At 36.3% G+C, this 17428-nt stretch overlaps 1 protein-coding gene across 1 annotated transcript in view; it reads right to left on the bottom strand.

Moving 5' to 3' along the window:
- USH2A (usherin) overlaps positions 1–17428 on the bottom strand; it is a gene marked incomplete at its 3' end in the record, with an annotated part of 798897 nt that overhangs the window by 118698 nt on the left and 662771 nt on the right. The window contains exons 59-60 of the mRNA XM_081297837.1: positions 9003–9161; positions 7643–7805 (exon numbers count right to left, since the gene is read on the bottom strand). Coding sequence (XP_081153963.1) covers positions 7643–7805; positions 9003–9161 — 322 coding nt within the window. The remainder of the gene's footprint in view (positions 1–7642; positions 7806–9002; positions 9162–17428) is intronic.

The following is a 17428-nucleotide window of genomic DNA, read 5'->3' as shown; positions in this document are numbered from 1 at the left end:
GTGGTTGAGTGCCCCTGTGTTGAATTCCCTGTACCAAAAAAAAAAAAAAAAAGAAAGACAGAAACAAAGGATTACTGTCAAGAACCCAGGTCTTTCCTCCCAAAGTCTCGTTTTGTTTCTCTTTCATCAGAACACATTAAGGGGTACTTTGCCATTTGTCCCGTAGTGTGAATGGGTGCATTGATCTTATTGGGTTGTTTTCAGTGTGGCATATTAATACTTGTGTCCCAAGTGTAATGATCGGATCAGGGTAATTGGCATATATGTCACTCACACATGTATCACTCCTTTGTTTTGGGAACGTTCAAAACCCTATCAGGTTTTCCCCTTCCAGTACTGAGGATTGCACCCAGGGAATGGTACATACTCAGCAATTATTCTACCACTGAGATACACCCCCAATCAGGTATTTTGAAATATTTAATATTGTTGTCAATCACAGCGATCCTACCAGGCTGTGGAATCCTAAAAGTAAGTCATTTCTCTTATCCAAGGGCCCCCCCCATACCTATTAACCATCCTCTTGCCATGTTCCCTCCCCTATGCCCTTCCAGGGCTCTGGTAACCACTATTCTCTGTATTCTATCAATTTTATTTTATTTTAATTATTAAATTTTTTATATATGACAGCAGAATGCATTACGATTCATATTATACGTATAGAGCACAATTTTTCACAACTCTGGTTGTAGATAAAGTATATTCACACCAACTTATGTTTTAATACATGTACTTTGGATAATTATGTCCATCACATTCCACCATCATTTCTAACCCCCTGACCCCTCCCTTCCCTTCCCACTCCTCTCCCCTATCTAGAGTTCATCTCTTCCTCCCATGCTCCCCATCCCAGACTCCTTATATCAGAGAAAACACTTGGCATTCGTTTGTTTGGGATGGGCTGACTTCACTCAGCATCATCTCCTCCATCTCCATCCATTTACCTGCAAATGCCATGATGGTATTCTCTTTTATTGCTGAGTAACATTCCCTTGTGTATATAAACAGACTGGTAGACCAATGGTACAGAATAGAGGACACGGAGACTAACCCACTAAATTACAATTATCTTCTATCAGACAAAGGTGCCCAAAACATACTTTGGAGAAAAGATAGCCTCTTCAACAAACGGTGCTGGGAAAACTGGAAATCCATAGGCAACAAAATGAAATTAAAACCCCAGTCTCTCACCATGCACAAAACTCAATCCAGAGTGGAACTAGGACCTAGGAATTAAGTCAGAGACCTTGGGTCTAACAGAAGAAAAAGTAGGCTCCAATCTTCATCATGTGAGATTAGGCCCCACCTTCCATAATAAGACTGCTATAGTGCAAGAAATAAAATCAAGAATCAATAAATCAGATGGATTCCAACTAAAAAGCTTCTTCGCAGCAAAAGAAACAATAAGTGAGGTGAACAGAAAGCCTAGAGAATAGGTGGAATTTTTTACCACAAACAAATCAGATAGAGCAGATATATATATATATATATATATATATATATATATATATAACTCAAAACTCTTAATACCAAAAAAAAACCACATATCCCAATGAATAAATAGGCCAAAGAACTGAACAGACATTTCTCAGAAAATGATATACAATCAATCAACAAATATATGAAAAAATGCTCAACATCTCTGGCAGCTCTTAAGGATAAAAACAACAATAATTTTTCGCAAGGAAGTGGGGGAAAAAGGCACCTTCACACATTGCTTGTGGGACTGAAAACTGGTGTAGCCAATATGGAAAGCAGTATGGAGTTTCCTTGGAAAACTCATAATGGAACCACCATTGGATTTAGGTATCCCACTCCTGGGTTTATACCCAAAGGCCTTAGAAGTAGCATACTACAAGGACACAGCCACATCAATGTTTACAGCAGCACAATTCACAAGAGCTAAATTGTGGAACCAACCTAGATATACCCTTCATTAGATGAATGGATGAAGAAAATGTGGCATATATACACAATGGAATATCACTCACCATTAAAGGAGAAAAAAAATCCTGGCATTTGCAAGTAAATGGATGAAGTTGGAGAATAAAATGCTGAATGAAGTAAGCAGACCCTAAAAATTCAAATGCAGAATGTGTTGTCTGATAAAAGGATGATGATTTATAATGGGGATGGGGTGGGGGGAGCATGGGAAAAATAGATGAGCTTTAGATAGGGAAAAGGGGAGAGAGGAGAAGGGAGGTTTTATGCTCGAAATCTGGACCCCCCCAAAGACCACCAGAGACCAAGACCAATGTAAGCAGCAAAGAGGTGTCTATTGTGAGGTAGCTGGGTCCTCTGCGCACACACAGCAACTGGTGATACTAAGGAGCCCAAGCCCAGGGTTTGCAGCAGTTTTATACATTCTTTGGAGAAGGCAGGGACCCCCACATACATCATAGCATCTCTTAGCAAATCATTACACACTGAGTGAAAATCAAAAAACAACTCTAAAACATGATTAGCACATTCACTGGAGGGAACAAGTTGGGTATGATGATTGGTTACTACAAGAGGGGGATTCATTTGAACTGATTGGTTTATGCCAAGAGGGGTGTTCCTGCTGAACTACATGGTTTCCCAATACCATAAACTACTGGGAGGGTCATCTGGCATCCCAGGTATTTCCCTGTCTCATGCTGATTGGTGGCTGCTAGGGAGTTGCTAGGGGTCCCCACCTAGCCTGACTGAGTCAGGGACACGTGGCCCAGCAGATCTCTCCTGTTATTTGTAGATAAACAAGTTAGCAGGGTGGGAATGTGCCTAAGAGTGCTCTGTGGGTTTTTCTAAAAACAAAGGTCATGTCCCTTCCTTGGACAGGCTTTGCTCTGAGGTAGAGCCTGGTTTTTCAAAAGCAGAAATAAAGAACCTGCAAGACAGGAATAAAATAAACGGATTTATGACAACTAAACTGTAGGGAATGATGTAATGTGGGGCATGTTGCATCAGAAACGAGGAAAGAAGAGCCCAGAGGAGGAGACCAGGGAGGGGGAAAAGTACAGGGAGGAGAAGTTTAGGGAAAAGAAAATCAGAAGATCAGGGAGGAGAAGGGTAGGGGAAAGAAAAAGCCGTCTATTCAAGTTTGAGTGAACTAACTGGGTAGTAACTATAGGCAGGCGGGGCATGGCTAGAGGAGATGGGTCTCTGAGGGCATGCTCTTGAATGGTTCATTTTCCCCATGGCTGCTTTCACTTTCTCTCTCTGCAACCCAGCCACTATGAGCTGAGCAGTGCTCTCCCATTATACTCTTAGCCTTGATGCTCTGCCTTACCCTTGTCCCAGAGCAATGGAGTCAGTTGACCATGGACTGAACCTCTAAAACTATAAGCCCCAGATAAACATTTTCCTCCAAGTTGTTCTTCAGGTATTTTGGTCACAGCAAAGAAACGTTCACTAACACAATCTACAACTGCCAAATTTGGCTTCCTAAAGCAAAGCTTTGGACAACACATCTAGGGTATTATATTATGCTTCAAACTTAACACAGTACTTTTACATGTATTATTTCATTTAATTCCTACAAAATTCTGAGAGGCTAATTATCTCTGATGTTTATCAACATAGCTTTATATATATATATATATATATATATATATATATATATATATATATGGAATATAAGATAGCGAGTTAGGTTACATAACTAACAAGTGGCAGAATCCACATGACTTGAACACAAATCCCATGCCCTTTCCACTGTATCATATTGCTTCTTAATTTTCCCCCTAAACTTTCAATGGCTCTCACTGACTTTAAATAGCATCCTAAATTCCTTAGCCTCATATTTAAAACCTTCCAAAATCATTGAATGAATGTAAATTTTCCCAATGAGCAGTACAGGCTTTAGTCAAACCTGACCGTTACTTCAACCCTAGGCTATTACTACTGGAAATTTTGCTTATTCTATGTTTTTTTCATCTGAAATGTCTTCGCTGTTAGGCTTTGCTTGTTAAAATTCTATATACCATAAACTAAACATAATACAAAATTCTGAAATGAAGTAGATGGCACATGAGGATTTTGAATGGTTGGCATATGAAATTAGTGATTTATGAAGTAAAGTTGACAAATTAGATAGTTTTTTTAAAAATGAACACCTGGCATTATCTCATTTTGTTTGTTTTTCCAGTATTAGAGATTGAACCCCGAGCCTCAAATATGCTAAGCAAGCACTCTATCACTGAGCTCCACTACTACACGATAATTTCAGCACTCTGTACCCCTAGTACTTTTGACATTTTTATTTTGAAACAGGGTCTTGCTAAGTTGCCCAGGCTGCCCTTGAATTTGCTATCTCCTGCCTCAGCCTCCTAAAATAGCTAGGATTACAAGCATGAGCCACTTATTCAGCTTGATGTATTATTTTTAGTATGATCACAAAAGTGAGATTTTCCTTAGCATATAAGAGCATAGGCAAATCCACACACAAAAAAATATTTCATTAGAACAGTAGGGGTAGTAAGATTCTGTTTATGTAAAGGAAAATGTAAATATAAAACATTGGTGTTAAATGAAGAGTGTTTATATCTATTGATGGGAAATATATATGTCATGGGTAAGTCATAAAGAGGTATAATAACCTTTGTAATCTTCTATATTCCTAAATATTCTTTTCCCAATAAGTGTATTTTTTTAGTAACCTAAATAGATACTAAATTTTTGTTTTGGAAGTTCTCATCCCAGTAATGTAGACTTCATGAAATCTTCCCTGAATATTCCAGAGCAAGAGAAATGCTGTCTCCTGTAATTTTGGGGGTGACTATTTATAGTTCTCACATTATATTGCAGTTTTTGATTTGCTTATTTAGCTTGTTTTTCATCTTTTACCATAATGAAGATCACTGGTAATAGGGATCAGGTCTTATAGTTTTGGTGTTTGTCTCAGTAGGTCTATACATATATGTATTTGTCTCTCTATCTCAATATCCCTTTTTATATTAGGAAAATATACAACTTAAATTGAATTGTACCAAAATTCCTTTACCTTTGAGTCAATGCTCACCTTTTCTTAGTCAATTCAGTCTGCTTAATTATCCATTGAACAGTTATTTTCAGTTCCTTGCTTGGATATCCTTCCGTATCATCATCCTTCAGAACCATCTAGATTTTATGATTTAAAATCTTCTAAATACTCAGAAGGAAGGTTCATATGTTTTTTTTCTATTTTACAATATATGCAGGGTGATTATATAATTTTTGTCTTTTAATGCACATTATTCAAATTTTTTTATTTATTTAAAGAGAAGCCTTATGAAAACATAAACCCCAATGCAACTGCATTATGATTAAAATGGAAGATCCTAGGGGAAGGAGATAATTTTATTACGTGTTTTGTAAATTCCTAAGATAATATCTTTAATGGATTTTGTAGACAGAAGTCTTGAAAATTTTACCTTTTAGATGGTTGAACATATAAGATAATGGGGCATCGTGAAGAATCATTTTTATATTAAATTAACTCACCTGAGAGGAGGCAGCAGATGTCTAAGGTGGCCTGTCTATATGTATTTTGTCGATTGCAAAACAGTAACTTAAATGTTGTCCCTATTCTTTTTCAAAAAACTTTGTAGAAAATCTTTCTTGTGACTTACACATAGTCAAAAAGTAGCCTAAATGAACAGGTAAACTAACCCCGAGGAGCAGTTGCATTATTTGTTCTAAATAAGTTGTTTTCTTTTGTTTTAAAAGTCTTGAACATCTCTCTTAATTTGGGTAGACAATTTTTAACAGGATGATATGTAGAAGCAATATTTAAACAATGGAATTACAGAAGGGAAAATAACCGGAGGAGGGGAGTACAGAGTGACAAGCACTTTCAAATGAGATTGGCAAGTTTATTCCCTGCGATTTAATGAAAATATCTGCATAGGCCAAACCTTGTCTTTGGTTTGAGTTAAATGCATTTCCTTTGGTGGTGATAGAAGAAAGAGCAGGCAAATGATGAAGCAGAAATTACATGCCATAACCTCCTCAGAAATACTGCAGGCTTGTGGCTCTAACTATACGAGGGGCCCTCTGTAGTCTCAGAATGAAAAAGAACGATGTGTCTACATTCTATTTCTGTCCTTACAAATTTCTGATTTTTTCTGCAGCTATCTAAGAAAAATTTGATATTGTTGTTGTCTAAGCACATTTAAACTTCAGCTGAAATAACTGCCTAGTGATTCATGCCTATGTAGGTGAATATAACGATTGTATCTGGAGCCCCAGTGCGCCATTTTCATTTCACTTTAAATAAAAAACAAAATGTATCTATGTCAGTCAGTGCCCTTCTGCTGTACTCAGAGGTATCAAACAGGCTACAATTATGATTGTGAAGTGATTGTGTCACATTGGAGGAAGGTTTATTGCTTTTGAGTCTGCTAGGCAGTAACACATTCTGTTTCATATTACTCTTTATATCATTGTTTGGCTGTGACTAGAATAATCAAATGCCATCAAATGCTGTCAAATTCAATTTACAGTATTTTTCATTGAAGCGGGCTTTCTGCATTATATTTCCTGTTTTCCTTCTCTGGAGCTGCCATGGAATAGTGACTGTAATCAGGAGCTTTATTTACAAAACCAACAGAGTGAAGCCACGTCCTGGTCTCTAACAGATACTTTATTTCCCTTTATTCAGAATAGGAATTTGATGTGCTTTTCTCATACAATTAGCATTAAGTAGATGAAAGAAAACTATTTCAAGAGGCTGGGCATTTGAGAGCCTGCACTGATGTGCTTAGCGTAAAATGTAAATTCACATTAGCCATTTTTACATGTTCGTGTGTATTTGAATCAGAAATATTATTCTTCAAATTACTGTTTGCTGAGAAGAAATTTGGCTGGCTCATTTTCGGTAATGTCATTTACATAACCAGAAATGCAATAGTACGTTCTCCTTCCTCAGTTTTCCTACAAACCCTTACTTAGTTCATCATGGAGGATAGATATGAACCAAAAAGGGTTTCAATACCGAAGTTGAAGGAGGAGACTGAAGTGCCCAGGTTAGTTTCGTTGAGTGCCCAGGTTGGAGGACCAAAGAGGGAGGGTGGGTGAGACTGCGGGAGGTGGGGGGGAGGCTGTCTGCCTAATGCGCATGCCTAGCTTTTGGAGTGGTGTTGGCCATACACTGAGCTGGGGATGCCAAGCTCTCAGTAAGCCTCCCGGCTTCATTCTCTCCCTCTTTCTCCTCCTCATTCTTTCTTCCTCTCTATCCCTCTTCCTCCCCTTTTTCCCAGCCTCCCTCTCTTCTTCTGTCTCTACCTGATCTCTCCTTTACTCTCTTTCCCATTCCTTTTATTTCTTCTCCTTCTCCTTCTCCTTCTTCTTCTTTTCATTCTGGTGGAATTCTCATTCTGATTCCTCCTCTGGAAACACTTTATTCGGGCTCAGAGGGCTCAGCTTTCAGACAGATCTCAAATAAAACTGTCATAGAGTAGCAGCTGTGGTTTTTCCCCATGGGATCATGTGTAAAAATTTCCAGTATCAGTGTTAGTCTTCACCAGTAGGTGCTCCAAAAAAAAAAAAAAAAAAAAAAAAAAAAAAAAATCCCAGGATGTCCTTCCATTCCTTTATTGAAACAGAAATTGTGATTGATTCTAACACTTAGAAGAGCACACATACTTAAGTAGCTAAAAATAATAGGAATAGTCAACTTTACCTGTGAATTAAGTAGTTGATGATGATTCCGTTTGGTTTGTTAGGTGGCATCCATTTAACCTCTATACGAGATGACCCCAGAGCCTTGAGAACAGGGGAATCAAGATCCATGGGGGCTGCTTCAGACGTTTTGACAAACATCCTACTGCTAACTCCACAACCTCCTTGAAAAATAATTGAGGTCTTTAGTAATTTTTCCAGCAAGGGAAAGATTCATATTCATATATAGAAAGGTGAGAATATCATAAAAATATTTTAATCTGAACTTTTGTATATATATTTACATACATATTTTAGATCAGTACTATAAATCTCTGTATAATTTGACACTTAAATAGGGAATCATTTTTGGATAATCCACGAATTAACCACTCATTTAAAAATTCATAGGCAATGAAGCATATGTTTGTCTGAAGTTTCTTAAGTTTATTGCAGTCATTCTAGCCAGAAAGTGATAATTTGCTTGAATTTCAGAAGTGCATATGTGACCTACATATATTGTATTGTATTCCTTTCCTTTTTCTTTTTTGGTACTGGGAATTGAAACCAGGGGTGCTTTACTCCTGAGCTACATCCCTGGTCCTTTATTTTTTATTTTGAGACAGGGTTTTATTAAGTTGCTTAGAGCTAAGCTAATTTGCTCTGTTGCTGAGGTTGCCTGGGTATATTAATATATGTATCTATTAATATATCTATCAATCTCTATACTCAATGTAAGATGGAGATACATAAAAAAAATTCTCTTGATTCTTGTTCTTCTCTCCTAAATCTCAGTTTACATTTAACTAATTATCCATTTTGAGGAAAGATGCGAACAGGGCAGGTGTTCCTTAAGAAAACACAGATGATGGTTTCACTGGCCGCAGCCTGAGCCAGGAAACTCCAGGTAGCAGTTTAGGTACATGACACAGGGTTTAAGAAAGCCCTGTAAAATACTTAAGATTCATTTGGGTATGACTCAAATAACTTTTAAATAACCTCTTCCTCCCTCCTCTTGAATAAAATTTCAATAAAACAGAGATGAATACATTTCCTATATAATTTTTGTAATAACCCATTTTGTTTTATATTACCAATGGCTCCTTTGTGTGAGCTAGGTGTTTTTCTTTTAAAGGGCCTTATGAAACAAGACTTTCCAAAACTACCATTTTAATATGTTTAAATATTCATGATTTAATGTGCAGAAATGCAGAATGCTGTACTCAATGCCTGGCTCTGATTTTTCTGGGTAAACAGTCCACTACAAATAACTGATGAAATGTTAATCTTTGTATTTGAACTGAGAATTTGTTCCTTTTTAATGAAAAAAATTATGAAATACTTTTTCATAAAGGCCCAGGCCAGGAATCTGAAAAACTCACCATGTTGACATGCTTGTATCCTTATCTCGTACTGTGTGAATGGAGCCAAGTTATCCAGAAGAGTGGATTGATGGTGACCAACAGAGAAAGTCTGAGGTGTTAAACTCCCATCTGTGAGTAAGACATTGTATTCAACAGGAATTTGGGGGATGAGGATCCCTTCATAGAGAGGGAAAGAGGGAGAGAAAGAAGCATACATGCTCATTATACAGAAGGGTCAACATTTGTCCTTTAAGAACAGTGTATATTTAAAATTTTGTAATTGAAAGGTGAGTGATTGCTTAATACAGCAATTAAAAGCAGCATAAAACTCAAGTTGGAAAGTACTAGAATATACATATCAGAAGTAGGTAATGTGCATCACCTAGTTTTCAGAAATTGTAATAGTCCCATTTGAGGATATAGTATATTGGCAAATAAAAGCAAAGGAACATTTCATTTAAAAAATACAAGGTAATTAGGAATGGTGTCATATATTATTCCTAGGCTTGCTTACTCTTAAAGTAAATAAAAAAACACCCCACCAGTTTTGCTTGTGACAATATTTTTTCTGGAGAGTGTTGTGTATGCATCCTGTCTGACGTGGATCCTTGACATAATAGCCCAAATAGCCCATAAAATATCTAAATCACAGTCTACCTAGAGCATTCTCAGTGCGTTAATTATTGGGTCAGGACAGTCCACTCTGTCAGTGAGATTTTTATATCTTATATAATATGAAATTTGGGTCCAGTAACTGTCATTTTCCACCATTGCTTCCTAAAAAAAAAGAGGTCTAGTCATTTTAGCCTCTTCATAATCTATTTGTATAATTAAGTGCCTTCTTGGGTTGTATTTAGTCATGACAACATGCACACCTTTTTGAGGAGGGAATAGAAGCTTTGATTAAAGGATATCATGGAGGCTCTTATTACATTATCTCATTGATCTGGGAGATTTTAACACTTATGGCTTTAGCTATTTATTTACCTTATACTTAGTCTTATGATAGAAGCAAAGGAAGGGACAGACATCAACAATGAGAACATAGCACAGGAGTCAGAGAACCAAGAGGGGTGCGGTATAAAGAAGGAAATGTGGCTTTGCTGTTTGACGTCATAGCTCCAATGTTCGAGGAGTGGAAGAGCTACCATAGACTGAAGATGCTCAGGATCTTGGGTAGGATGGATGCAAATTAAGAGGTCTCTGAAGAAGGTTTTTATCATTGTTGGGCTAATGAACTGTATCCGGTGGGAAAGGCAGTAAGTAGTTTGTGCTGAATTTGGCAAGTCAGACTGAGAAGATTTATTTTCAATCTAGATCACCCTACTTTAACTCCCTGTTGAATGTCTTAATAGCTTCAGCTATCAGCCTGTCATTGATTCCTGAATTCTTTTCTTGGAACTGATTAGATGCCAGGAAAAAACAAATGATGGACCCACCACCAATGGTCCAAAGTGGATATTTAAAGTTCAGAAGACCAACCTTCCTAACACATACTGTGAATAATTGTGGACTGATGTCAAAATATATTCATAAACAATGTCACCTATTTTTGGAATACCATTTTGGCAAAATTTGGGAAATGCTTATCTAAGCCAAGGGAATCCACAGGATCTCACTTCTCCTTGTCCACAAAAACTGGGTATGAGTTTTTTTTTTTTCCCTAAAATGTGTGAGGCTAGAACATGATATGTACAGTGAGTAGTTAGGACAATTGTGAGATCCTTGTAGAGGGAAAGTCTCTGATATCACCTCAGAGTAAACTGCAGAAAAGGTTCATGATGATTCCCCAGTGCATTGAAAAGTACTGTGCTCATGATGTAGTCCCAGTGCAGCGTGGTTTTAGTCCCTGGCTATTGCCTCAAAATGAATTTGCTGTGCATAATCTGCCCTAGATGTAGGATAAAAAGTTGGTTCAGCTCATGACATTTCTGCTCAGAATCCCATAGTATTTTTTTTCTCCATGCAGGAAGAAAAAAAAAAAAGATGTCATGATAAAGATTAAATGCTTTAAAATCTTGAATTCATTTTTTCTCTTTATTGGTACAGTGAGTACACATAATGGGCTTATTTAGAAGATATTCTTTAAGGCTTAATTCTCCACTGCAAGACAAAATGGGGAATGTTTTTACAGCTCCCAACAAGGCTGCTATAATTAAAACGAAGTTTGAGAGTTGGATGAAGAGAATTGATTATACAGACCATTTGAGACTCTCAGGTCATTAATGGGTGAGGAAAACCTAAGAACTGTGTTAGAGGTAAAATAAAGAGCAATATAATCAGGCTTCCCCCCACTTCTTCTAAAAATGTTCTTCAGAGAGTACTGCTTTGAGGTAGTAAAAAAGATTGAAGAATGAATCAGGGACCCTCTCAGTTTGCAATTTGACCTTTCAGCAAGAAGGTGTTTATGGAAATTTCTGTCTGGAGTATTCTGGAATGTCACAGCATCCCACCTCACATTTTGGGCACTTCTCCTTATTATAAACCTGATAGGTCTGTAGAACAGTGGGAAAAGAGGTTGCTCTTTGTACCTGTATGTTTATGATAAAATGAAGAGAGGAAGAATCACTTGGACGTCACACTCATTATGGAGATTAGCATTCAGCGCTTCCTACCGTCCTGGAATGTAACAGTGCATTGCTTTCTAGCCACCATGAGAATAGTGCAAAACATTATCACAAATGATAAATTATATAATATATATATTTTTTGGATATAGGCAAATGTAATGGAATATAATGCCAAATTTGCATTATATGAATTTGTAAGATAAAATGGGAGACAAGGAAATTGCAAATTTATAGTGACTATGTTAGAGTATTCTCAAACCTCCTAGGATTACATGATCATTCTGTCTTCTTTATTCCTAGGGTATATCTTATGAAAAAGTTTATGAAAATATTTATGAAAATATGCCATCAAGTTGTTGAACTAGACAATCCAGAGTGAATCCGACAGATCAAATACTTCTCTTATTTTTTGACTGATCACTGGTATTCTAAGCAACCTCTAGGAATACCCATCTCTTCTTCTATAAAATGATGGTACTATTAGCTACTTCATAGAGAGTTGTGAAGATTATGTTAAAAATATATGTAAAGAATTTGAAAACATTCCTGTAACAGAGAAGGTCCTAAATAAGTGACAGACATCTTTACAAACCAAAATGAAGTGGAAAAAAATGATATAAAAAACAAAAACTACTGACACTGTTCCCATGTTCCCTCAAACACCTCTGAACCCATTCAAATGAAGTTTCTATTGCCTACAAGTAGGCAATACATTCAGTGTATTGTCTTTATAACTGAGTGTGTGTGTGTGTGTGTGTAGCGTAAACACACACACACACACACACACACACACACACACACACATTTGGTACCTGGAATTGAACCCAGGGCACTCAACCACTGACCATATCCCTAGCCTTTTTTTGAATTTGATTTAGAGACAGGGTCTCACTGAGTTGCTTAGCACCTTGCTTTTGCTGAGGCTGGCTTTAAACTTGAGATCCTCCTGCTTCAGCCTCCTGAGCCACCGGGAATATAGGTGTGTGCCACCACAACTGGATAATATTTTGTTTTTGTTTTTATTTTTTAATGTGGACTTGGATATGAGCAAGTTGAATTCCTATGAAGATATCTTGTTATTCATTCTCAGTAGTAATTGAGAGTGGTCTTTCCTCCAATCCATCTGAGGTCCCTTTACTATGTTTTGAGTCTGTATCTATTGGTCTGCTTCCAGAATTTCCATCCTTCCGGAGGGAGGAAATGTCTCCTCTCTAAAGGTCAGGAGGGTCAGGGAACAAAACAGCACTTCCACCAAGTTTCAAATGGAGACACGATCTCAGTTCCGGTTTAAGCATGGCTAGCCAAAGCATGAACCTGGGATGTATATTTTTCACATCATGATTAATTGGCAATAAATATCCTTTACATATACCTATGAGGTGTGGATCCAGGAAGTGCTCCTGTAAGCCATGAACATGTCAGATACTGACATGCATTTAGGAAAGAGGCCCCCCTCCACTGTCATAATTTACAGGACAGTGACATGAAAGTCTCTAGTGTTCCTATAAACCCTATACCATCTGCAGTGAGTCTGAAACGACCGGGCCCCCTGGTATTCTGATGACTAAATGAAATGAAATGGGCATATTTGTTAGAGTCAGCTGGGAGGCCACACGACTTGGTTAGTTCCCGAGTTCATAAATTTATGTCAGAGCAAGAGGAGCCTTGGAAGCTCAAGTGAACCAATTTACCCTAAGTGCAAATGGCAGTTTTGTTATTTGGTGTCAAAGTTACCAGTCGCACAATGACAAGCTGCCATAACACATTTTCTTGTTCACTAAAGAACAAGGATTTCGTCGGTTAATATTCCTTGCAATGCTCCTTTTCATAATTTACAACAACTAGATGCTGATAGGTTATTTAACATTTATGAAGTTAAGATGTAATCAGAAAAACCCTGATTATCTTTACAAATAAAAAAGTTAAATTATTCAACTTTTTTTTTTCTTTCTCCATGGCTTCATTTCACAGCAGGTGCATACTTTACAATGGGACAAGTCAATCAAATAATCCTTTTTTAAATCTTTTTTTTTTTTTTTTTTTTTTTTTTGGAGCTCGAGTAGGAACAATCCTAAGAGGAAAAACTATTAATTCTGTTTGATTGTTGCATTTGCTTCAAAACACTGGTTGCACTTAAAACATAGTGCATAGTGCTTTTAGTAACCTGGCCTAAATTCTCTTCTGTATAGGGAGGGTATCTCGATTATGTCCTTGTGGAAGTGAAAAGAGGTACTCTGGAACACTTCCATTCCAATTGCATGGAAAGTTGACCTGTGCTGATAATAGTTATCAATAGTTATTCGACCCTTTCTACCTTAATAAATGGTAGGATTCCTGTCAGGAGGGACAACATCTTATTTCTCTTTGCAATTCTGTAGGTCCAGCACCATGCCTTGCCCATGAGTAGGGATTAGTAAGCATAGTTTTAGTTGAAAGAATAGAGGAATCAATCTATCCAGAGATGAAATATATCCCATGAAGTTTTGAGCTACAAATAAAAATTAACCTAGTGGGTTACCGAATGTAGTCCTGTCCACAAGTTTTACTGTCTTCATTCATATTTTCTGTATCTAAAGCAAAATTACTTTTTAGCTTTTTTTTTTTTACTGAATCATAGAAGAACTCATAAAAATTCATTTGTTTTCTGTATTGTTTAGGTGGCAAAATAATGAGAAAATATGGCCCATGTGGATGGTATTTTATACCTATTTGATGAGTAATCTGGAGAAAATAGCTTCAAATGTCTAATTTGACTTTTTTCATTAGTACAATGTGGAAAACAAAAGGGCATACTACATTGTTATGAGCATTAAATGAGATAAGTGTTTCTCTCTTAGCAAGTGCCAAGCATATATTAAAACTCAATAATGTAAGATACACTTGTTAACATGTAAAATAAATCCAAATAATTAAAATGAGCTTTATATTTTCTTCCAAAAATCACTAATCTGTGTCATTTGGTTATTGCATTTACAAGAAAAAGTAAGACAATTGTCAATGTTGAATCATCCCAGTTAATGCAATATGAAATTTTTAGAAAGCTTAGTGCCAATTTTGAGTTTAAATAGAAAGAATATCATCTAGTACACAGCAGCCGATGAGCTAACTGAACTCTAAGGATGTCTAATGTGTTCAGATAGGCCATATTGTGGCTAGCTAACCTTTAATCAAACTTGATTAATAAAAATCATTTATATCCCTAACCAATATTAATTAAAATGATTTCTCAGCAGAAGCATTGTTGCCAATTCTTTTCTTTAATGGACTAAAAGATGAATGTGGAAAGAAAAGGACCACTATTTCGATATTAAGCATTAAATCTAAATAACTCACCATCCTTGGTGAGAAAAAGTACATGTTGAATGCAATGACACTGTTAATTAGAACATGATTAAGGGCTGTGATAGTTCAAAATATAGTCATCATCTTGATAAATTAGAAGAGCTCATTATTATCTTCAGAGTTTAAATAATTTTCAATGTTTGGATTCTTAAACAGCAGGGATATCTATCTCCATTCTTTTTCTGAGTAAACCATTTATGTTCCATGAAGTCTTTTCTTCTTAATTTTCTTTAATTTTTCACCCATTAAGATGACATATATCATTGCTTTCTTTAATATGAATGTGTAAGTCCTGATCCAAGGTTTTGAACTGGTAAAAACAGAAAAATGGTGAGAAAGAATACTTAGGAGTAAATTAACCCGGCTTATATGTCATATGTAGGTTCTAACAATAATGGCCAGCCGTTGTTAAGAACTGCTTTATCATGTCATCTCAATTCATGTAACAACAAAGCAAGGAAGGCATTTATTATTCTATTTTATCAATAAGAAACCTGAATTTCTTGTCTAAGGCCACAGGAAAACTAAACAATGGGACTCATTCCATATAGAAACCAACATTTCCTTTTCTAGACCATGAAAAAAATCATGCATCCATAAGACAACATATGGTCTTTGAAAATACGTGTATGTTCCCCATTTGTCTTTAAAGAAGGTGTGTGTGTGTGTGTGTGTGTGTGTGTGTGTGTAGGGTTGAGTAAATGTGAAGGGAGAGGAGGGCTTTATAGGAAATCAAATCTATGGTCGTTTCAAGCAGCAGATCATCCCCCATTTATTTGTGTTTGTCTGTATTGCAAATTGTGAAAACATATTCCACCATTTTGTACCTCCACTAATTTAGCAAATATTTTGTGAGAATTTGTCATTTTTCTATCATCTTATTTGGAAGTGCAAAGGATGCACAATGAGAAGAAATCTTAGTTGATTTTTAGAGGTTGCAGTGTTTTGTTAATAATACTACTGACATTAAGGTAATAAAGAGGCAAAGTGGACCATGATTCACCTGAGTGGTAAGAAAATAGTTAGCAAGTCTTCAAAATAGCCTTTGAATAATCTCTTTGTAGACCATTTGAGAGATGACTCTTCCCTCCTGTCACCAACTACAATCTTCCTGCACCTGAAGTCTGGTTTTGCTAAGGTAGGGCTCTTCTTGCAGGACTTGTGGATGGGTAGGTGGAGCTCTGGTTGCTAACTCCTTCATGATGCAGGAGATAACTATGGCCAGGTGGATGTTTTTCCCTCAGGGGTTCACCATTTTCTACAATCAATTCTTCTGGTTATGTTGTATTCCACCATGATATTTTTCTCAATGAAGATATCATACATTCAACATAAAAATGTATGTTGACATGCCCAGTGAAATATGATTCTCCCAGAATCATTTGGTTTTTCACCAACCCCCAGCTCAGTATCTCGATCCTCTAGACTTCTATTTCAAAATGCAGAGTTGAGGCATCATACATCAGGGAGACTTTGAGTTATAGATGAAAAGTTTGGTTTGGATTTAAGAGTTAGAACAAAGATAGGAAGGAATTACTCCAAAAGATAGTGACCTGGATTTGAATCCTGTCTCTCCTGTGTGACCTTGAACATACAATATCCGTTCTTTGGAGTTTTAAATTTCTTAGTATGGAGATAATAATATTACCTGTCCCTTAGGGTTTGCACAAGCATTAACTGAGGTGAAACAGGGGAAGTGATTATTAAAGTCTCTGGCACATACTGGGAATTTAACAAATGCAAACAAAACAAGCAAAATAAATACATATATAATATTGGCTATTGGTCTCCCCATTACTCTATTCACACATACTCTATAGAACTCACACCTTTGACTAGTAGGATTTATAAAAATGTTTATTGATAGCACTGAAACCATTTTGTTTATCAACAGCACTGCAACCCTAATCTGAAAGCTGAATTACAGTTAATTGCCTAGGTAATTTTTTTGGTTGTGAAGTAACCACATAGAACTTACCCCTCTAAGGTTATTCTCTTTATATTAATCACAAAACAAAATACATGTTAAAAATCAATGAATTTGACCATTATTTTGGCTTTGGATATTTAAGAGAAACTTGTTTGATTCATATTTTTAGAGAATTATTAAAGTTGACCACTTTGGTTTATGGGATCCATGGTTACTAAAAGTCAAACTGAACTAAACAACTAAACTAAAACAACTAGTCAATTAAACTATTAAACTAAAAGTCACATGCAGAACATTTTAAGAAGTCTAAATTTAGTATGTTTGTGGTGGAGATTCTGTCTTTGTATAAGCTTTCTAGATGATTCTAAAGTTCATTTAGATTTGGAAATTATAGAAATGGAATGTTTGGCTAATTATTCAGCTCTGCTTGTGATGTAATCAATTTGGAATGCCAGGCAATATGATAAATATTTAGAAAATTCTTAATTGTGAGTACATAAACAATTGCCACTTATAACAAGTTTGTTTCATTTCTGGTGAAAATATATATTTGTGACTATTCAGGAACAGAAAAAAATGTTTTTGTTATCCAAATCAAAACA

This window comes from Spermophilus citellus (genome assembly GCF_964194105.1).
Source record: "Spermophilus citellus genome assembly, chromosome: 6".
Lineage (NCBI taxonomy): Eukaryota > Metazoa > Chordata > Mammalia > Rodentia > Sciuridae > Spermophilus > Spermophilus citellus.
This window is presented reverse-complemented; position numbering and strand designations above follow the sequence as displayed.